General features: G+C 27.0%; 2 protein-coding genes across 2 annotated transcripts; one reads left to right on the top strand and one right to left on the bottom strand.

The window, feature by feature from the left end:
* Positions 1-5982: 5982 nt before the first annotated feature.
* On the top strand, positions 5983-8931 carry LOC111311184 (MA3 DOMAIN-CONTAINING TRANSLATION REGULATORY FACTOR 2-like). Its single transcript, XM_022910557.2, has 3 exons — positions 5983-6413; positions 6747-6841; positions 7004-8931. The coding sequence occupies exons 1-3, from the start codon at positions 6191-6193 to the stop codon at positions 8849-8851; spliced, it is 2166 nt and encodes a 721-aa protein (XP_022766292.2). The 5' UTR covers positions 5983-6190; the 3' UTR covers positions 8852-8931.
* A 1983-nt stretch (positions 8932-10914) lies between these two features.
* Positions 10915-12727, bottom strand: LOC111310729 (uncharacterized). The gene is made up of 3 exons (XM_089763107.1): positions 12168-12727; positions 11892-12041; positions 10915-11349 (listed from the first exon to the last, which is right to left on the bottom strand). The coding sequence occupies exons 1-3, from the start codon at positions 12632-12634 to the stop codon at positions 11133-11135; spliced, it is 834 nt and encodes a 277-aa protein (XP_089619233.1). The 5' UTR covers positions 12635-12727; the 3' UTR covers positions 10915-11132.
* Positions 12728-18674: the final 5947 nt, after the last annotated feature.

The following is an 18674-nucleotide window of genomic DNA, read 5'->3' as shown; positions in this document are numbered from 1 at the left end:
CAGTTCTTCTTACGACCAGTTTTTTTTTTTTAAATTGTAATATTTATACATTTTAAGAGGTAAAACAATAATTTTGAAAATTTGGACAAGTGAAAAGCAACTATCCCCGTTTTAATACATAGCATAGATTTGCACTTTATTTAGATTGACGAGAAGAGAGAAAGGAAAATAAAAGAAAGTAGTGGAAACATAATTTTTTTTTAGATAAATTTTTAATTTAAAAGGAAGAAAAGATATGAAAATTTAATAATATTTAGTTTCTTTTTGTAATTCTCACTTTTTTAATTCTCTAATTTTGAGAAAAAAACTAAGAAAAAAAAGTTTTAAAAAAATTATTTTTATAAAAAAGCTATTATATCTATTCTTTTATTAATATTAAAAATTTAGTTAAAAAAACTTAATCACATCACAATTTTTTTATAATTTTTTTAAATTTATCTCTTTTTTTAAATAAGTTTCACATATCTATTTCAATATAAAATTTTTTTATAATTTTTTGATGATTTGATTTTGATGAATGATGGAATATGAATAAATATATTTTTTGAAATTATGAGATGTAACATTTTTATGTGATTATATTTTTTATAATTAATAGCTTTTATATGAAAATATCACCAAAGTGGTAGTGTCATGAAATTTTGACAACAACAAAAAAAATCTATCAACAAATGTTTGTAAATATATATTGTTGTTTCACTTGATTAAAAATTACTAATATAATAACAATTATGATACCGTACAAAATAGTAAACATATCATAGTCTAAAGGTGCTTTGAAATCACTGATAATAAAAAGTTATTATTAGAAAAAATTATTATAATGAATAATTTTTTTTTTATTTTTAACTCTTTATCCAAACAATAGATATTAAAATTTTATTTTTTTTTATTTTTTTATTAATTTTAATTATTCAAACAAGTGGTATATATATCTTTTTTTTTCTTTTAAAACATTTTCTTTTCTATTTCATTCCTTTCATTTTCTTTCCTTTATAAATATTTATCCAAATATTACCTTAGATTAAAGAAAGGGTTTGGGTGAATTAATAGCATTAGAATTAGAATGTGGCACAATCTTTGTATCTAATATAGCTATAAAATTAGATATTTTACGGTGGATTAAAATAAATAACAAATTGTGTTTTAATGCTATCATAACGGTGAGGGTAATATTAGGAATGATAGTTGATTATCTCGCTAAAAGAAATTGATTGTCATAATTAAAAGTTTTCTTATTTTCTAATGTTATATTAAGACAATAGATTATATCGATGAGAAAAAATAAAAAAAAATTAAAAATCGATTTGAAATGATAATGTTTAGTTTGAATCGAATTGTTTTTGTCTTATTTGATTTTATTTAAGTTTAAATATTAAATATATTTATTTGATTTAGATCAAGAAGTAAAAAAAATCAAAAATATTAAAACCGATTAGAATTATATATTTTTGTTAATTTAAAGATATTTTAAATTTTTATAAAATAAAAAAATTATTTTATATTTATATCTATTTAAGCATATTAAAATTTGTATTAAAATTTAAAAAACTAATTTTAAAATTTAATGAATCTAACCAAATTGATAGAATTTAAATCAAATCAACTTTAAAAAATATTTAATTCAAATTCGAATTAATTTTTAAAATCCTTAATACTATACATTAATCAAAATAACCAAACTAAAATGAACTAAACTGTTATTACCTTTAGTTTGCTTAAAGAAAAAAAAAAAAGGAAGGAAAGCAATAAAAAGAAAGAAATCATTCATTTGCTCAGGAAAAATTTTAAATTAAATAAAGGAAAGATATGAAAATTGATTACCTCCTGTTTTTTCTTAAAATGTTCACTTTTTAATGGTCTAATTTGATAGAAATATAGAAAAAGGAAAGCCAACAAAATTTCTAACATGTGAAATAACCATTATAATATTTTATATTTTGCAAATTTTAAAACTTACTTTCTTTTTTATTTTCTATTAACTTAATAGCATCAAGTATAAAAAACCTAGCCTCGGCATATATAAATTGGTGCAGATCAATGGATCTGCAAATTACCACTAGTTAAGCTTTTTTTTTTTTTTTTAACTTTTTCATTTTTACCTTCTTTTTTTTTTACATTTTTATTTTTTAACTTTTTTTAATAAATAAAATTTTTTAAAATTAAAAAAAAAATTTAAGATTTTTTTGCGTGACATCTACTTATATCTTCTTTCTTTTTTACCTTTTTTTTTTTGCTTTTTCCTTTTTTTAAATATTTAATAAACATTTTTAAAGATTTTATTTTTTATGTGAGAGTCACTTAATACCAAAGTATGACATGCATATGTTTTTTTTTTTTTTTTTCATTTTTTACTTTTTACTTTTTAAAAATTTTTATACATTTAATAAATAATTTTTTAGATTTTAATTTTTTTGTGAGACTCACTTAATATTAAAAGTATATCAAATGTGAAGTTATTTGGTTTCTTTTTTCACTTTTTCTTTTTTATATTTTTCCTATTTATTTTTTATTTTTTAAATATTTAATAAATATTTTTTAAAATTTTAAAATTTCTTAAATATGGGATCCATTCGATATTATTATTTAAAAATATATTTTTCCTTATTTTCTTTGTTTAATATGATAATTAAAAAAAAAGATATTAGCAAAGGTGTTGATATCACATCTAAATTTGATTTTTTCCATTTTCGATCTTTTCTTTTTTTGTCTTCTTTTAGTTTTTATTTTTAAAAAATTCATGGTATGAATTTTTCAAGAAAAACTCATCATTACTAATGTCGTGTGACTAAAGGTATAAATGAATAAAGTTTTTGACGAACTGTTTGTGAATATGTTTAGTTTTCATTTGTTTATATTCATGTACTCATCATTACTAATGTTGCATGACTAAAGGTATAAACAAATAGAGTTTTCGACGAATTGTTTGTGAATATGTTTGATTTTTATTTATTTATATTCATTTATTAAACTTAACATACGATCTTGAATAGCATTTTTATGTTCGCTTATTAAACAAACCGAACACCAACAAAGATCTATTCGGTTTGTTTATATTCTATAACAAACTCATTTAAGGATCAATTAAAACTCGTTTTTTTAGGAATTGCTTCTATTTGTTTAGGATTTGTATATGTTCGCTTATTGTTTTGTAATAATAAAAATAATAACAAAATTACATTTTTATATTTTATCCTAATCCTATTATCCTAACACTTTCACTCTTTCAACCTATTTTCTAACTCGCCACAAACAAGGTTACATTTTTTTACATGCATTTTCTTTACATTCTCAAAGTTATTTGGCAAATTCTTTTTCTGAGCACTGTTTAATTTATAGCTTTTTTCCATCAATTCTTGCTTGTTTTGCTTCATTTTTTTTATTACTTTCAATTCATAAGACTTTGGATCTGAAAAATTTTGTTGTCAAATTCAATTTGCATTTTTTTTCTAAAAATCTTTGAAGTTTTAATTGGCAAACAGGTAGTAGAGGTAACGGTGGTGATAGCACTTGTAGAGTCTTCTCTCCTTGCTAAGCTATCGGTCCACTCTTTCCTTTATTTGATCCTGTTGATTTACTTGTTTACTTACTTAATTTCAATTTCTTGCACTTAAATTACTTTTTTCAATTGTCATTTGGCTTATTTATTTTTAATTGCTCTATTTTTACATTTCCAGCACTTAGATTTTGTTCAATTTGAATGAGCTTGCTCTTGCATTGATTTACCTGATTTCTTTACTTGCATTTGTTATTCACACGTTGATTTAAGTTTCTTAGCTCAACTCAAGATTTTTTTACATTTTGGAAGTGTAGATCTGCGATTTAAGTTCAACACATTTAAATTTCAGCATGAAAAATTAGTTTTGGTTTCAAGCAATTTACTATTTCTTGTATTTACTTTCAAACACTTTTAATTTCCTGCATTTCCATTCATATTGATCTACTATTTTTAGATTTCAATTGCATTAAACACTTGCATTAGGTTAGATCATTTACTTTTCCAAGTTGCATTAAATTAGCTGTTTCAAATTTTGCTTGTCTTTTATATTCATACACTTTATATTCTGTTTGTTTTTAGTTCATGCTTTATGTTTCATGTTTTTAGTTTAGGATTGAGTTCATTTACTGTTTGATTTCATTTTATTCCTTTATGCTGTTGTTTTGCTTATGTTACATGTTATGTTTCCTTGCATATGCACTTCATTTTTCTGCTCATGCTTTATTTTCATGTTTAACTTAAAAAATCTTATACTTTTCAAGAGAATTAACTATAGTAAGAATATGCTGATAATAGATACTTAGATTAAATGATCTAAAACCAATCTTTGTGGGATGATAACTCGACTTTGTTAGTTTATCACTTGATATGCCCTGAATACATGCAGAAATCACCAATCACCTCACCAAAACTTACCCGAAAGCATTTTTCCCAACACTCTTATCGTCCACCCCATTGAAAAAATAATAAATTTTAAATTGACAGCCAACAAAAAGAAAAAAAAGCTTGAAACAAATATTAAGAACCAAAAACAATATTCCAAATGAGGTAAAAAAAAGAACCTAAGACAGCAAAATGAAAACAAGAAACCAAGCAATCTTAAAAGCACAGAGAAAAGCAACAGTTTACTTACAAGAGAAATTAAAAAATAAAAATAAAAAACCCATAAATTGGTAAAGCACATCGTTTCAATTAAATTTAAACAACTGACACATAACACATTAAAGAAGAGATAAAAATTTTAGGGAAGATAATATGAGATAATTTACCTTTAAAAAACCTACACAATCATCACACACATTTTTTTCAAAACATAATTTGTATCTTTTGTCTTTTTCATCCAATATATACATTTTTTAAGCCAATTCACCGTAGATTTTTTTTTTTTTTTTTGAAAATAATTCACCATAGATGTTAGATGTGCTAAAATCTAGTGAGTGAAAATGGCTAACAAGAAAACATTTTACCTAATAAAAAAAAAAAAAAAAAGGAACTAGAAATAGAATACATGATAAAACTTTTTTTTTTTTGAACGATTTACAAGGCTGTTAGTTCTGATGCGGCGGAGAAACTGCATTTGCATTGATATTGAATGAGTGAAAGAAAAACCATAAAAAGTGAGCAAATTGCGGCACGAGTTTCCCGAGCAATTAATCCCGTTTCAAAAGGCACAATGCAAGATTCTCTAAACCCTTGGATCCCAAACTTCCTTTTGGATCTTCGTCCATTTATAACGGAACTCCAACGACTATTTTGCAACTGTCTTTCTTCTTTTTCAACTAAAAACTGAAATCTTCACTTCAAATCAATAACACCAAAAAAGTTTTGCTAGAAAAACTTTAAACAAAAAGAAATCAATCGGACCGCCGGTGTGATACGTCGCTCCGGCGAACGGTACTTTTCAATTCTCTCCTTTGATTTAGACATTGATTTGTTTTAATTTCCTTTCAAATTCTTCTATCTAATATTCTTTTCTTTTTTTTTTTAGTTCTTGATCGAGTTACATAATGAAGATAGGTTATGTGAATGTACGAAATCAAAAACTTGCATATTTTCCAGGCAATAATTGTTTTTTACCATATTTCTAGATACCTAATTATTTAATCTAATTAATATAGGGTTGAAATTGGTGTTAATGGTTACATATTTCAAGATTAGATTATAGATACCATCAGATTTTTTTGTTTTCCTTTTCTCCCAAGATAAACATCACATACCTGTTTTCTAAGTACAAATGTTTTTAAAAAAAGCTATATAAATTTAATAGTTTTGATAAGATTGCTGATACTTTTTAAGAGTGTTTTCTTTTTTCTTAATTTTTTTTATTTGAGGGAAGGAGATTCTGATCCCTCTTTTCAATCTTTTTTTTTGCATCTTAAATGAATGTAAACTATTGAATTTCTTCTTGAAGGAATATTGACAAATGTTCAAGTAAATGTTTCTAGCGTTTGTAATATCTATATATCTTTCTCTAAACTCTGCAGAACTTGATGAAGTAGACGGAGACATTAAAGGATGTATTGCGAGATAATGAAATATGATTGTTGTAGAAGGTAGATATTACCCATGAAGGTGTGATAGAGACCCTAGAAGCCAGATTTTCACCAACTTTTAGTCTAGGCAAGTTAATGGTGGCACATTCTCCTCAACTTGAAGGAATAAGTGGAAGGTGGTGAGTGGAGTCAGATAAAAATGGACTTCACTGATGGTTTTGTATCAGATGAACATCGGGAGCCTGTCCAATCTGCTTCACATAGCGCAGATCCATTTTCCGCTTCTCCGAAGCAAATCATCATTTCTTCAAATTCTCCAAGGACCCGAAAGTCTCCAAGGTCACTACACGTCCATGGCAAAGGAAGTCCAGTTAATTATGACAGGCATTCACGTTCTCCCAGAGATGGTCGTCCTAAAAAAGGTAATAATACTAATATCATTCTGAAATATTATTCAAGAACAACAGGGAATGCCAGTGGAGAGAATGTGAAAAAGCTGGTGCCATTGTAATATGGTTATATCTTAGCCCCATTGACCTATCTATAAAATTATGGAGACATTCCTTGTAGATATGGTTATATTGCAATGCTGAAAATGATGAAAGCATGTTCTTTTCTTCCCAAAGTTAATTACAAAATATGTTCGATACCTAATCATTTAATCGTTTTATATAAAAGGAATTGATTTAAGCTTTTTGCTTATAAGATTCGCTTTTAGTGCATTATTGATCTCGTTCAGCAATTTCGTTATGCAGGAGGTTGTGGTGGCAAAGGTACTTGGGGAGGGTTACTTGATACTGATTACAGTTATTCCCTTGACTCAAATGACCCAAACTACGATAGCACTGAGGTAGTTTAGTCCACAACATGTCCCTTTTTCTTTCTTTGATTTTTTTTTCTTGTTCTATATGTCTTTTTTTTTTTATTTCGAATTACCAGAGAATGATTAATTCCTTTTTCAAGATTCAAAGCCCCGTTTGATAAAAAGTGAAAACAAATTTGTTTGATGCAGGAATACGGACATACTAACGCAAGAAAATCAACATGTGATTTTGATGCATACAAAAAGAAGGCAACAATAATAGTGGAGGAATACTTTGCCACTGATGATGTTGTCTCAGCTACCAATGAATTAAGAGAACTTGCAATGCCCAACTACAACTATTACTTTGTTAAAAAGCTTGTCTCTATGGCTATGGATAGGCATGACCAAGAAAAAGAAATGGCTGCTGTTTTATTATCTGCAATCTATGCTGATGTGATTGATGCCCTACAAGTTTACAAAGGCTTTAGTAAACTAGTGGAATCTGCAGATGACTTGATTGTAGATATACCGGATATAGTTGATGTTCTTGCATTGTTTATAGCTCGAGCTGTGGTTGATGACATACTTCCTCCTGCTTTCCTTAAAAAACAAATAGCGCTCTTACCTAACGAGTCAAAGGGGGTGGAAGTCTTGAAAAGAGCTGAGAAAGGGTATCTAGCAGCTCCTATGCACGCAGAAAGTATTGAGCGCCGCTGGGGAGGCAGCAAGACTAAAACAGTTGAGGATGTGAAAGCTAGGATAAACAATCTGTTGATGGAGTATGTAGTGAGTGGTGACAAGAAAGAGGCTTTTAGATGCATCAAGGATTTGAAAGTTTCTTTCTTCCACCATGAAATAGTTAAACGAGCTCTTGTTATGGCAATGGAAAGGCGCCAAGCTGAAGATAGACTACTGGATCTGCTCAAGGAAGCAGCAGAAGAAGGCTTGATTAACTCAAGTCAAATCACAAAGGGATTTGGTAGGATGATTGACACGGTTGACGATTTGTCGCTTGACATACCAAATGCACAGAAGATACTGAAGTCCTTAGTTTCTAAGGCAGCATCTGAAGGTTGGGTGTGTGCTTCATCTTTAAAGTCATTAACATCAGTGCCTAAAAAAAAATTATTGGAAGACAGTTTTACTAGAACATTCAAGATAAAGTCTCAATCAATTATTCAAGAATATTTCTTGTCTGGTGATATCTCTGAGGTATGCAGTTGTCTGGAAGCAGAAAACATAACTTACTCAAGTGAACTAAATGCTATCTTCGTTAAAAGGTTGATAACTTTGGCAATGGATCGGAAGAACAGGGAGAAAGAAATGGCATCTGTTTTGCTGTCATCTTTGTGTTTTCCTGCGGATGATGTTGTAAATGGGTTTGTGATGTTGATAGAATCTGCAGATGACACAGCTCTAGATAATCCGGTTGTTGTTGAGGATCTTGCTATGTTTTTGGCTAGAGCAGTAGTGGATGAAGTTTTAGCTCCACAACACTTGGAAGAGGTTGGGAGTCAATTTTTGGGGATAGACTCTATTGGGGGCAAAGTGCTTCAAATGGCAAAGTCATTGCTAAAGGCTCGACTTTCTGGAGAGCGCATTTTAAGGTGTTGGGGTGGTGGTGGTGGTGGTGGTGGTAGCAGTAGCCCTGGATGGGCTGTTGAGGATGTCAAAGACAAAATAGGAAAGCTATTAGAGGAATATGAAACCGGAGGAGAGATTAAGGAGGCTTGTCGCTGCATAAAGGAAATAGGCATGCCATTTTTCCACCATGAGGTTGTAAAGAAAGCACTGGTAATGGGTATGGAGAAAAAGAATGAAAGACTTTTCGGTTTGCTAGGAAATTGTTTTGGCTCAGGGCTCATAACCATGAATCAGATGACAAAGGGTTTCTTAAGGGTAGCAGAATCCCTTGATGACTTGGCTCTCGACGTGCCTGATGCCCAAAAACAATTTGTAGATTATGTCGAAAGAGCAAAGACTAAAGGGTGGTTGGATTCATCATTTCATTATGGCAATTCCGTGCATGAGAAAGAGAACGGGACTAGCCTATGATAATGAGTAAGCTTTCTTATCCCTTGCTATGTCACACAGTCACGGTAATCAAACCAAAAATACACTAAAATGGCTTGAATTACTGCTCAACCGATCAAGTTATCCAACTTGACTAGATCATTTTACTCTTAGCAGATATGACGTGGTCAATTAATGTTACACTTCAAATTAATCATTGATAGGTTTTTCAGAAAGTTGAGTTCCTTCTTGCTGCGCCCTCGTTTTGCAAATATTTAAGTTAAGAATTGACTTAAATTTCAACATCTGCATAATACATTGCATTTTGATTGAAGTCAACGTGTTTTTGCTATTACAGCTTCTGTTCTTGGTACTTCAGCTTCTGCTCAATTCCAAGGTCCAATATTACACGGCCAAATGAATGTTAGAGATTGTTGTCCCATGTTCTCCGGATCCTATTTTTGTTGCATTGCATTGCATTGAAGGACTTAACTCAGGAATGTTCCACATTTCCAGTGCAAAGTGTGTATGGAAGAACAACAATTCTGGAACTTGGACTTCCAACATTCAACAGTTTCATGGTTATGTTGTCCTAGAACTTTTAATCTTATTTAGGCAGGGCAGTTTTTAATTAATTTGTTTAAACAACTATGAACAATATTGAAATGTGTAGCTCTCTTTTTTTTTTCCTTTTTTTTTTTTTATATTGAAGTGATTGCATCCACACCAAGCAATCTCTTGAACTTTTTTTTTTTTTTTATATTGAATTTTTTTTTAATGTGTAAATTTACCAGTCCAAACGTTTTTGTATTTTGACAAAATATTTTAGGAAGTGATGAGAAGCAAAATATTAGAAGACGATATGTATTTTGATTAGTCTGATCAAAAAGAGAAAAGGGGGATGAACATAATTAAAACGTGGGATAACAATACCGTCATCGCCGTCGCCAAAAACATTGTTATATATAGAGCTGAATATTCTGAAGGCATTAGCAGATGAAACGCGGCCTCGAACAAGAAAACTACTTGACCTTATTATTCTGCAAATTTTGTCACATTGAAAACTATTATTAATTTATGCTGTCTTTCTCATGATTCATTACTATATTGTCCATTGCTTTTTTTTTTTTCCCTCTAAATTCTCACGTGCTGGAGTTGGATCCGCGTTACTGTAAAAACAATGAATTTGAGCTTTATTTTTTTAGTTGAATTTCAGTATTTTAACATTAATCGTTTTAAGTGATGCTCCTTAGTTTCATCAATTTTTATTTTCATTATGCGCGTAATCACACAGGTCATTGAGCTTGATATTAATTAATTGATAGTTTGAAATCCAAATGCATTTTAATTTTAAATAATCAAACTAAAAAATAAACTTAATAACTAGATTATCTACATCTCAAGTTTGAGTTTAAAATTAAAGATAATGTCACAAACGATCTTTGAACTATAATAAAATAATAAAAAAAAAATACTTGAATTTTAAAAAGTAATAAATTTAGTATCTAAATTATAAATCTTTAACTAATGTAATATTTGAAGAGTTTTTTTCAAGCTTAATTTCAACCTCAAAATGTTATACTTGAATCAAATTCAAGATTTTCGATGGCTCAAATTTGACTTAAGTTGATTATCTCTATATATAAGCCTACATTAATTGAAATTATAATAAAGTTTGTGAGACCACATATAAAATAAGGACGTATTTGATATATACAAGACAAGTAGAGGATATGATAAACAACTTAAAAAAAGTTTATTAGATTATTTAATATCATTAAATCCTACAATTCGTGTCAACGATTAAGAGTAAAATAAAATGAATTTTTATCGCATATCATGTTTTGTGTGTGGACGATTTTTCTTCTATAATAAACCAACACTTAGAGGCTTATAAATTGCATTATACTTTATGTTGATTTTATGCAACTTAACAATCTTTTCTCCCCTTATATTAGCTTTTTACATTAGCATTATAATCATATCTTTAATAATTTCAAATGAAAAAACCATCAATGAATATGAAGAAAAATAGAACAAAAATACCCTAATACACCATGCTAGTTTCCTCATAAAAGATAAAGAAAGAAGAAGTAAAAAATATATAGATAGAAGAGGATCCATAACATATATATATAAGAAAATTTGTTTGTACAAATACACACATTTCTTAATTTCTACTTAGTTCTTCATTAACCCTTTCCCCAATATAATTAATTGCGAAATACTAGTCATATGCATGAGAAAAGAGAGTGAATTAGTGCTAATGCAATAGACTGAAGCAAGTGCAGTAGTACTGTCTATCTATTTAGCTCAGCTAAAGCTAAGGTTGATGAAGAATTTGAAGGGTGTGTGGCTGTAAAGTGCAGTGAGCAGAAGGAATATTGAAGGCATTGGTGTGGCATGTGGCAGTCGCAGGTGAAGGGCTTTCATGGTTATGCTTCCCCTCATAAGTTGTGATCACAAACCTCGGATCTTCTCTATCCCTTTCCACCCTTTTTTTCACCTTGCATCCTCCAGCTGAGCACCGGTAATAGTTCCTGCATGTTAACATGTATATAATCAGTTTCACCCCACCCCTCCCTCAATCAATAGTTATATACTATAATACCTCATCATGAATTTAATCAATAGCAGAAACACCTGTATATCGATCCTTAGCTTCCTCTTTCTGATCTTATTTATATTTTTGGGTTTTCAGAAGAGGAAGTTGAGAAATATGTATGGTCTTCTAGCAAGCATATACAGATGATGATCGATGATGATGAGCTGAGAGAATTAATTGAACCCTTTGTTTCTTCAATATTAATTCCAACTCCATGGTTATAAAAGATTGAAGCGTTTTCATCAATTAATAGATTGATATATATGCTCAAACTTGAACCTTTTGGAGCTGGGTATCATTTACATGAATCCCAGACCTAGAAAAGATTTAAATCAGTGAAGGGAATAATTAGATCATTTGTGTCTTTAATCATCTGCTGTTAAGCTGTGAGTTCAGCCATATGATCATTTAATTAAGCTAAACCCCATTAAAGGAGACTGCAACTCTAACACGATATATATATATACACGTACTTACCTTGGATTAGGGCTATTTTTAACCCTCTTCTTCCCATATTTTCTCCATTTGAATCCATCGTCCATTATCTCAAGATCAGATTTGGTCCTGAAAGCAATTTTAAACGTCCCCACATCATCCCTCTCCATTGTCTTTACATAACCCTCATTTCTATACAAGAAAGGAAATTAAACACCAGAATCAGTAAAATAAAATGAAGAATTATATAGATTAATTAACAGAAAAATGATATGTATACTTCCAATACTAGATATAATAAGGAAGGAAATTTGTTACGGTTGCATATAATCAGCACATGAGCTGCTTCTTGGAACTTCCCAGAAGCTACCATTGATTGAACTGCTAGTCATGATCTTATTCTCATGTGATGAAAGGAAAGGGTTTTGAGAAAGTGTGGTGGACATTTTAAGACAAGAAGAGGAAGTAATTTTCTTAGTTCCTTCATGATCATCAGCAGCAGCTAGAATTAGAAAATCTTCAAAGTCTAGTTGATCACTGTTAGTCATGATCTTATTCTCATGTGATGAAAGGAAAGGGTTTTGAGAAAGTGTGGTGGACATTTTAAGACAAGAAGAGGAAGTAGTTTCCTTAGTTCCTTCATGATCATCAGCAGCAGCTAGAATTAGGAAATCTTCAAAGTCTAGTTGATCACTGTTAATTTCCATGGTGTGAGTGCAAATAGGGTTTGGGTTTTGTGGGATGTTTGCTGCTGCTAGGAAGGTGGTGGTGTTGGAGTTGAACATGGTGTGATTGGAGTATCAGAGGGTGTGCGTGGAAAATCTTCAAAAATGAAAAGAGTTGGAAATTTCTTCGTTTTCCATCAACTTTAAAGTGAGAGATCCGATTGGGCACTTTATTAATACATATAAAAAAAAAATTTGAAAGGGGTTTTCATGGGAACTTCCTAGTGGAATACATTAGTCTTCCCTTCATACTGTCTCGTGCCTTGGACTTTTGCGCTGCATTGTTTACATTATGTTTTTATAATACGCTCACAAATTTTCTTAAATCTTATCTATTCCTAATCTCCAATTTTAATAACACATTCTTTAAAAAAAGACTGATGCAAGCAAACGATTTTATCATTGGAATGTCCCTACAAGAATTAGATTGACCACGAAAGAAAATTCCTCTTTATTTAAATTTCTTTTTTTGGAGTGTTTACTTAAATAAATAAATATATATATATATTTGTAAATAAAAAATGGAACTAATATATCATTGTATATTTAATTTAAAACGCATTATTTTATTTAATTAAAATTTATCGGTGGATAAAAAATTGTCAACATTTTTTAAAAAATTTTTATTTTTATTTTTTGCTTGCTAATTTATCTATATGTAGTCTAAAACTTTATAGAATGATATAATTAGATATTTGGTTTTGTTTCTTTTATTGTATTCTCACTTAACAGGATATTTAACTTGTTGTTTGTTATTATTGTTATTGTTTTGTATCCCAATTTCTCATCAATGAAAATTTTTACTTTTAAAAAAAAAAAAGTTATTAGTTTGTAGTCTAAAGTGTTGGTAATTTTATTATCCACTAAAGAACTTTCGATGGATTTATTAATTTTTTTGACGAAAAAAATGTAAAAAATAAATTAAAATATACAAAATTATTTTTTATTTTTTAATTTTCAATTTTTAAGATGTATATAAACATTCTACGTTAACAAATGCATCTGCCTATGTAAGTATGTATGTACTATTTACCATGAAAGGCAGAAGGGATTTTTTTAAGAGTAAAACCAATTACTTCCCTTATTTTAATACGAAAATCACCTTTTTTGCGAGCCTCCAAACGTCTGAGAAAATTTAAAGCATGTCTCTCGCAGGAAAAAATGTGGTCAAAAAATGTACCGCTTTGAAATCCTCTTGACTTCGACGAACAAGGAGTATTTTGTAAATTGCTATTTATATGATGGCAGACTTGAGAATATTAATAATTTTTCTGTTACAAAATTACGTTTCAAACCTCAAGCCCGGGTGGAGTAACATTATTTTTCCTCTCAAATATTAATGTATTTCATGAGATTACATAGCTAATTTGTTCTTTACTTTTATGCTGGATATTTTTCATTAGGATAAATTAATAAAAAGTTTTTTAAATTTTATCATTTTATTTAAATAAATTTTTATATTTTTATTATACATAAATAAATTTTTAAATTTTTAATTTATACATAAATAAGTCTTTAACATAAATAACCCATTCTTTTAAAATAAAGATTTATTTAATTACATAAACCGATCTTTATTGATATATCATTAGAGTTGATACTTAAAAATTATAAATTCAAGAGAAGTTATGCATGTAATTTTCTCTTTAGCTAAATAAATGATAAGATAAAAGGTTTAAAGGTAAATTACAAACTTCAAAAAATATTAAAAAATTTTATTCAAATATAAATCAATGGTTAAGAACTTAATTATTTGAATACAATAAATAAGGACTTATTTATAAAATAAAATAATTCGATTTTTTTTTCGTATTTTAACCTTTCCTCTATTATTCTTCTTTTTCTTGTTTAAAAAGGTGGGGGTTTGTGCTACCATTTTTCACTCCTTAAATATCTGATTCTTTCCGACAAAAAAAAAAAAAAAAATTCCACCGTCCTTCAAATTCAACCAATTTTAACTACTTTGCTTCTAGAAATGCTAAGGTTTTTTATTCACGAAAACATTAATTAATCCTCTACACGAAAAACGTTCTTTGGAGGCGGTCCACAAGGGATAATTTTTTAAATTTTGGCACGCAATGTAATCACATCTTTTTCACCATGTTTTGCAGTAATTGCATTTAGGTGTATGATTAATTAACTCACGGTATTAAATTTACATATTATATTATATTTTTAAAAATTATATTAATAATTTTAATTATATAAAATTTTAAAAAATAATTTTAATTATTTTATTTTAATCATTACATATATCAAATATAAAATAAAATAATATTATTTAAATATAATCACATTTATAATATTATTTTATTATATCTTATTATAATTTTATGCATCAAATATATTCGTAAGAATTTATTGAATTTTATATATAAAAAAGGTAGGGTAACATCAACATTTTTGCATCCATACCAGATTAAAAAGAATATCTCCGGCAAGCGGCAACGTATTGACCTTAACTAGTGTAATAATGTCCTCATTCCTTGTACCAGACAGCTAACCGGAAGTATGCATGCATGGGTGTACACTAAAAATTTGATGAAAATATTTTAATCTATTAAATTATATATTTAGTTGATGATTAAATAAATTAATTCAAGATTTATCAAAATTATTTTATTAGGATAGAAACATATGATTTGATCAATCAAAATTTAAAGACTCATAAATCATCCAATTAAATTCTATCTATAGGCCATCTTTAAATTTATATTTAATTAAATTAAATTAATAAGAGGTAAATTAAAGTGATTAATTTCTTTTACAACTCTCTTACATAGTATCACCTACTTCTATAAATATAGAATTACTCCAAGCCATTTGGAATCAGTTTCCAAAGAATAGAAAGCCTAGTCTCCGCCAGAGATTCTGAAGCTTTCAATGTTATCAGGTCAATACTTCATCAAAGCACTTCAAATCCAATCGGTCTATAAAGGAACATCAAGTTTCTGCCACTGTTTCTTTGAAGATTTCTCAAGCTATCTCAAATCCAAGCAACAAACCAAGAATCATAAGCCTTTTGCCATTTATTTCAAGATCTGCTTAACTTCGTCAATTCTTCATCAAGCTTTCGCCCACAAAAATCACTCAAGCTTTTTTTTTTTTTTTTTGTACGACATAAAAACGACGTTGTAAAGATTTGTTAATCATTCTATTCAAGATTAAGTTGTCAAACCCTCGATCATTTTTGCTTTCAAGGAGATTGAATCAGAAAATTATTTTTTAGTATAGAAAATATTATATAGAGAATTGTATCTATTGTTTTAATTTAGTAAATATCTTTACCTAAGTTTACTTTAAAAAAAACAAAACTAAGCTCATAGACCACAAAAGTATAGACTATTGACGACAAAAATAATAATAACAATAATAATATGGGTTAAATATAAAAATAATCTATAAATTATACATTTTCTTTTAATTTGGTATCTAAACAAAATAAAATTATGAGACTGATGCTTGAACTTTCATTCGTTATTATGTTATACTTAAAACTAACGTCATTAGTCAATTTTATTAATGAAACATAAATATCGAATAAGATATTTACACATATCAAAAAAATTTATTCAATGTCACATTAACATAAAAAAAGTTTTTAATTAGAAAAAATTTCTTAAAAATTTTAAAATTTTTTAAAAAATCAAAATAAATTTAAAAATTAAAAAAATATTATAATTTAAAAAAAAAAAGTTCTAAAAAATTTTTAAATCTTTTAAAAAAATTTTAAAACATTTTAAAATTTTCTAGAAATTTTTGAAATTTCCAAAAAATTCAAAACAACTATAAAAACTTTTTAAAAAATTTTGAAAATATTCTAAAAAATTTTTACATTTTTTAAAACTTTCTATTAAAATTTTTTTAAAATTAATAAAAATTCTCAAAAAATAATAAATTAAAAAAATGCTAAATTTTTTTTAAAAATTATACAAAATTTTAAAAATTTATAAAAAAAATATGAAATATAAAATATTTTCTCTTAATTATAAAAAATATGATAAATTTAAAAATTCTAAAAGTTCTAAAAATTTTAATAAAAATTAAATTTTCTTAAAAGTAAAAATTACAAAAACTTTAAAAAATGAAAATTAAAAAAATATAAATTTTTTTGAAAATTTAAACAATATAAAAATTTTTAAAAAAACCGAATTTAAAAAAAAAAAAACTGAAATTTAGTTTTTAAATTTCTAAATTTTTTTGAAAAATAAACAAATTTAAAAAATAGTAAACATTCTAAAAAATAAAAAAATTTTGAAAAATAAAAATTAAAAAAACTAAAAATTTTAATAAAATAAAAAATTTCAAAAAAGTTTTAGAAATTAAAAAATATAGAAAAATTATAATTGTTAGCTTGAAAAATAGGACAAATTTTTAGAATTTTTTATATATTTTTAAAAATTTTACATTTTTTATTTTAACTCTTTTTATGTTTTTGTGAATTTTTTAATTTTTTTTAAATCTTCATTTTCTAACTTGTCAATTTGTTTTTGAAATTAAACTTTTTTATTTTTTGAAAATTTTTTGGTTTTTTATTTTTTTTAGAAAATTAAAAAAATTTTTAGAATTTTTAATAATATTTTAAAAAATTTTGAGAAATTTAAATTTTTTTGGATTTTTTAAAATTTTTAGAAAATATTTATTGTTTTGAATTTTTTAAAATTTTTTAGAATATTTAAAAAATTTTTAGAATTTTAAAAAATTTTACAAACCCTTTTAGAAATTTTTTTAATTTTAAAAAATTATTTTAGAATTTTTGAAAAAATTTTAAAACTTTTTAATTTTTTCAAAATTTTTTTAATGATGATGTAACACTTATTAGATTTTTTGACATATATCAACATCTTATTGAATATTTATTTTATATAAATAAAGCTGACTAATGATATTAATATGAGATATCAATATAATAGTAAAACAAAATTTAGAGACTAATCTTATAATTTTATTTTATTTTTTAAATTAAGCTGATAAAAAATATATAATTTAGAGGTTATTTTTATATTTAATCTTAAAAAAAAAAAAAAAAAGTGGCACACTGCATCTGGCAAGGAAAACCATCGGTAAGAAAATTCAAAATGTTGCTAGATTACCTTCCTAGAAGTAAGTCTAAAAAGGCAGCCATCCTGTTAAGCTGCGTAAAAGGAAAAAAAAAATATCAACCTCAAAAGATTACTCAAGCAATCTTCCTTACGCCACAAGGGAAGAGTTTTCAAGCGGTCTTTTGCTACTAATGTGTGGTGCAAGACGCACATATAATTAGGTAGGCAGGCTGGTAAAAGTTTTGGCGTGTATGACTTAAATGATTAATTTTCTAGCTAGTTTTAGATGCATGATAGAGGGGTGCTGAATTAGAGGAAGACTTTTTGTAGGGAAGATGAAGTCAACTTGGAATACGTATACGTAGCTTTGCCGGCCCCTTTCAACTCCACTTTCTCGTATTTGTCTTATTCTTAATTTACATCAAGCTTGTTTTACTTTTCTTTCTCGGACCATACAAAATTATATAAATCCCATGTACCGGTCAATTGCTCAATAATGCTTCTGTTTTACACTGCCTTTTTTTTTTTTTTTTTGATAAATTGAATTTTGAATCACATAACAAAAATGTAATAAAGATAATTCTCTCATAACTTATAAATTTATAATTAATTAATCTAATAATCAAATTAAACAAAATTATAAATCATATTTATAATATTTTATCAACCATCAAATTAACATGATTAAATGAATTTAATATAAAATTAAATTAAATTCACACGTAATAAAATTTGAACAATAATTTTAAAATTAATATTTTAATAATTAGAATAAAAGTTAGACTAAGTATACTAAAACTCGCAATTTAAATTATTCTACGAATTGAATTGGATAGTCCAATTAAAGGGTGATGTTATGTTAAAAATTTTGATTCATTTCATTTCTAATTAACAAAAACACACACTAGCCTCCCTATGTTATGGCCACTTATGAAAATCTAAGAGATTAAAAGTTTAAATCCCATCATTTAATTAAGAGATAAAATAATAAAACAAATATTAAAAATCAGCGTAAATCTGGATCAGATCTGGTCTAGTATGATTCAATGAAAAGATTG

This window comes from Durio zibethinus, chromosome 1, assembly GCF_047325235.1.
Source record: "Durio zibethinus cultivar Kanyao isolate XHJ-2024 chromosome 1, ASM4732523v1, whole genome shotgun sequence".
In the NCBI taxonomy this organism is placed as follows: Eukaryota; Viridiplantae; Streptophyta; class Magnoliopsida; order Malvales; family Malvaceae; genus Durio; species Durio zibethinus.
Note: the sequence above shows the minus strand (reverse complement) of the source record. Positions and strands in the feature narration are given on the sequence as shown.

Excerpts from the sequence above, each read along its gene's own strand:
- LOC111311184 (XM_022910557.2), top strand. The coding sequence starts at position 6,191 with ATGGACTTCACTGATGGTTTTGTATCAGATGAACATCGGGAGCCTGTC. Across the intron at positions 6,414-6,746 it reads AGATGGTCGTCCTAAAAAAG|GAGGTTGTGGTGGCAAAGGT; the intron begins GTAATAATACTA and ends TTCGTTATGCAG. Across the intron at positions 6,842-7,003 it reads CAAACTACGATAGCACTGAG|GAATACGGACATACTAACGC; the intron begins GTAGTTTAGTCC and ends TGTTTGATGCAG.
- LOC111310729 (XM_089763107.1), bottom strand. The coding sequence starts at position 12,634 with ATGTTCAACTCCAACACCACCACCTTCCTAGCAGCAGCAAACATCCCA. Across the intron at positions 12,042-12,167 it reads TGTGCTGATTATATGCAACC|AAATGAGGGTTATGTAAAGA; the intron begins GTAACAAATTTC and ends TTTCTTGTATAG. Across the intron at positions 11,350-11,891 it reads AAAAATAGCCCTAATCCAAG|GAACTATTACCGGTGCTCAG; the intron begins GTAAGTACGTGT and ends GTTAACATGCAG.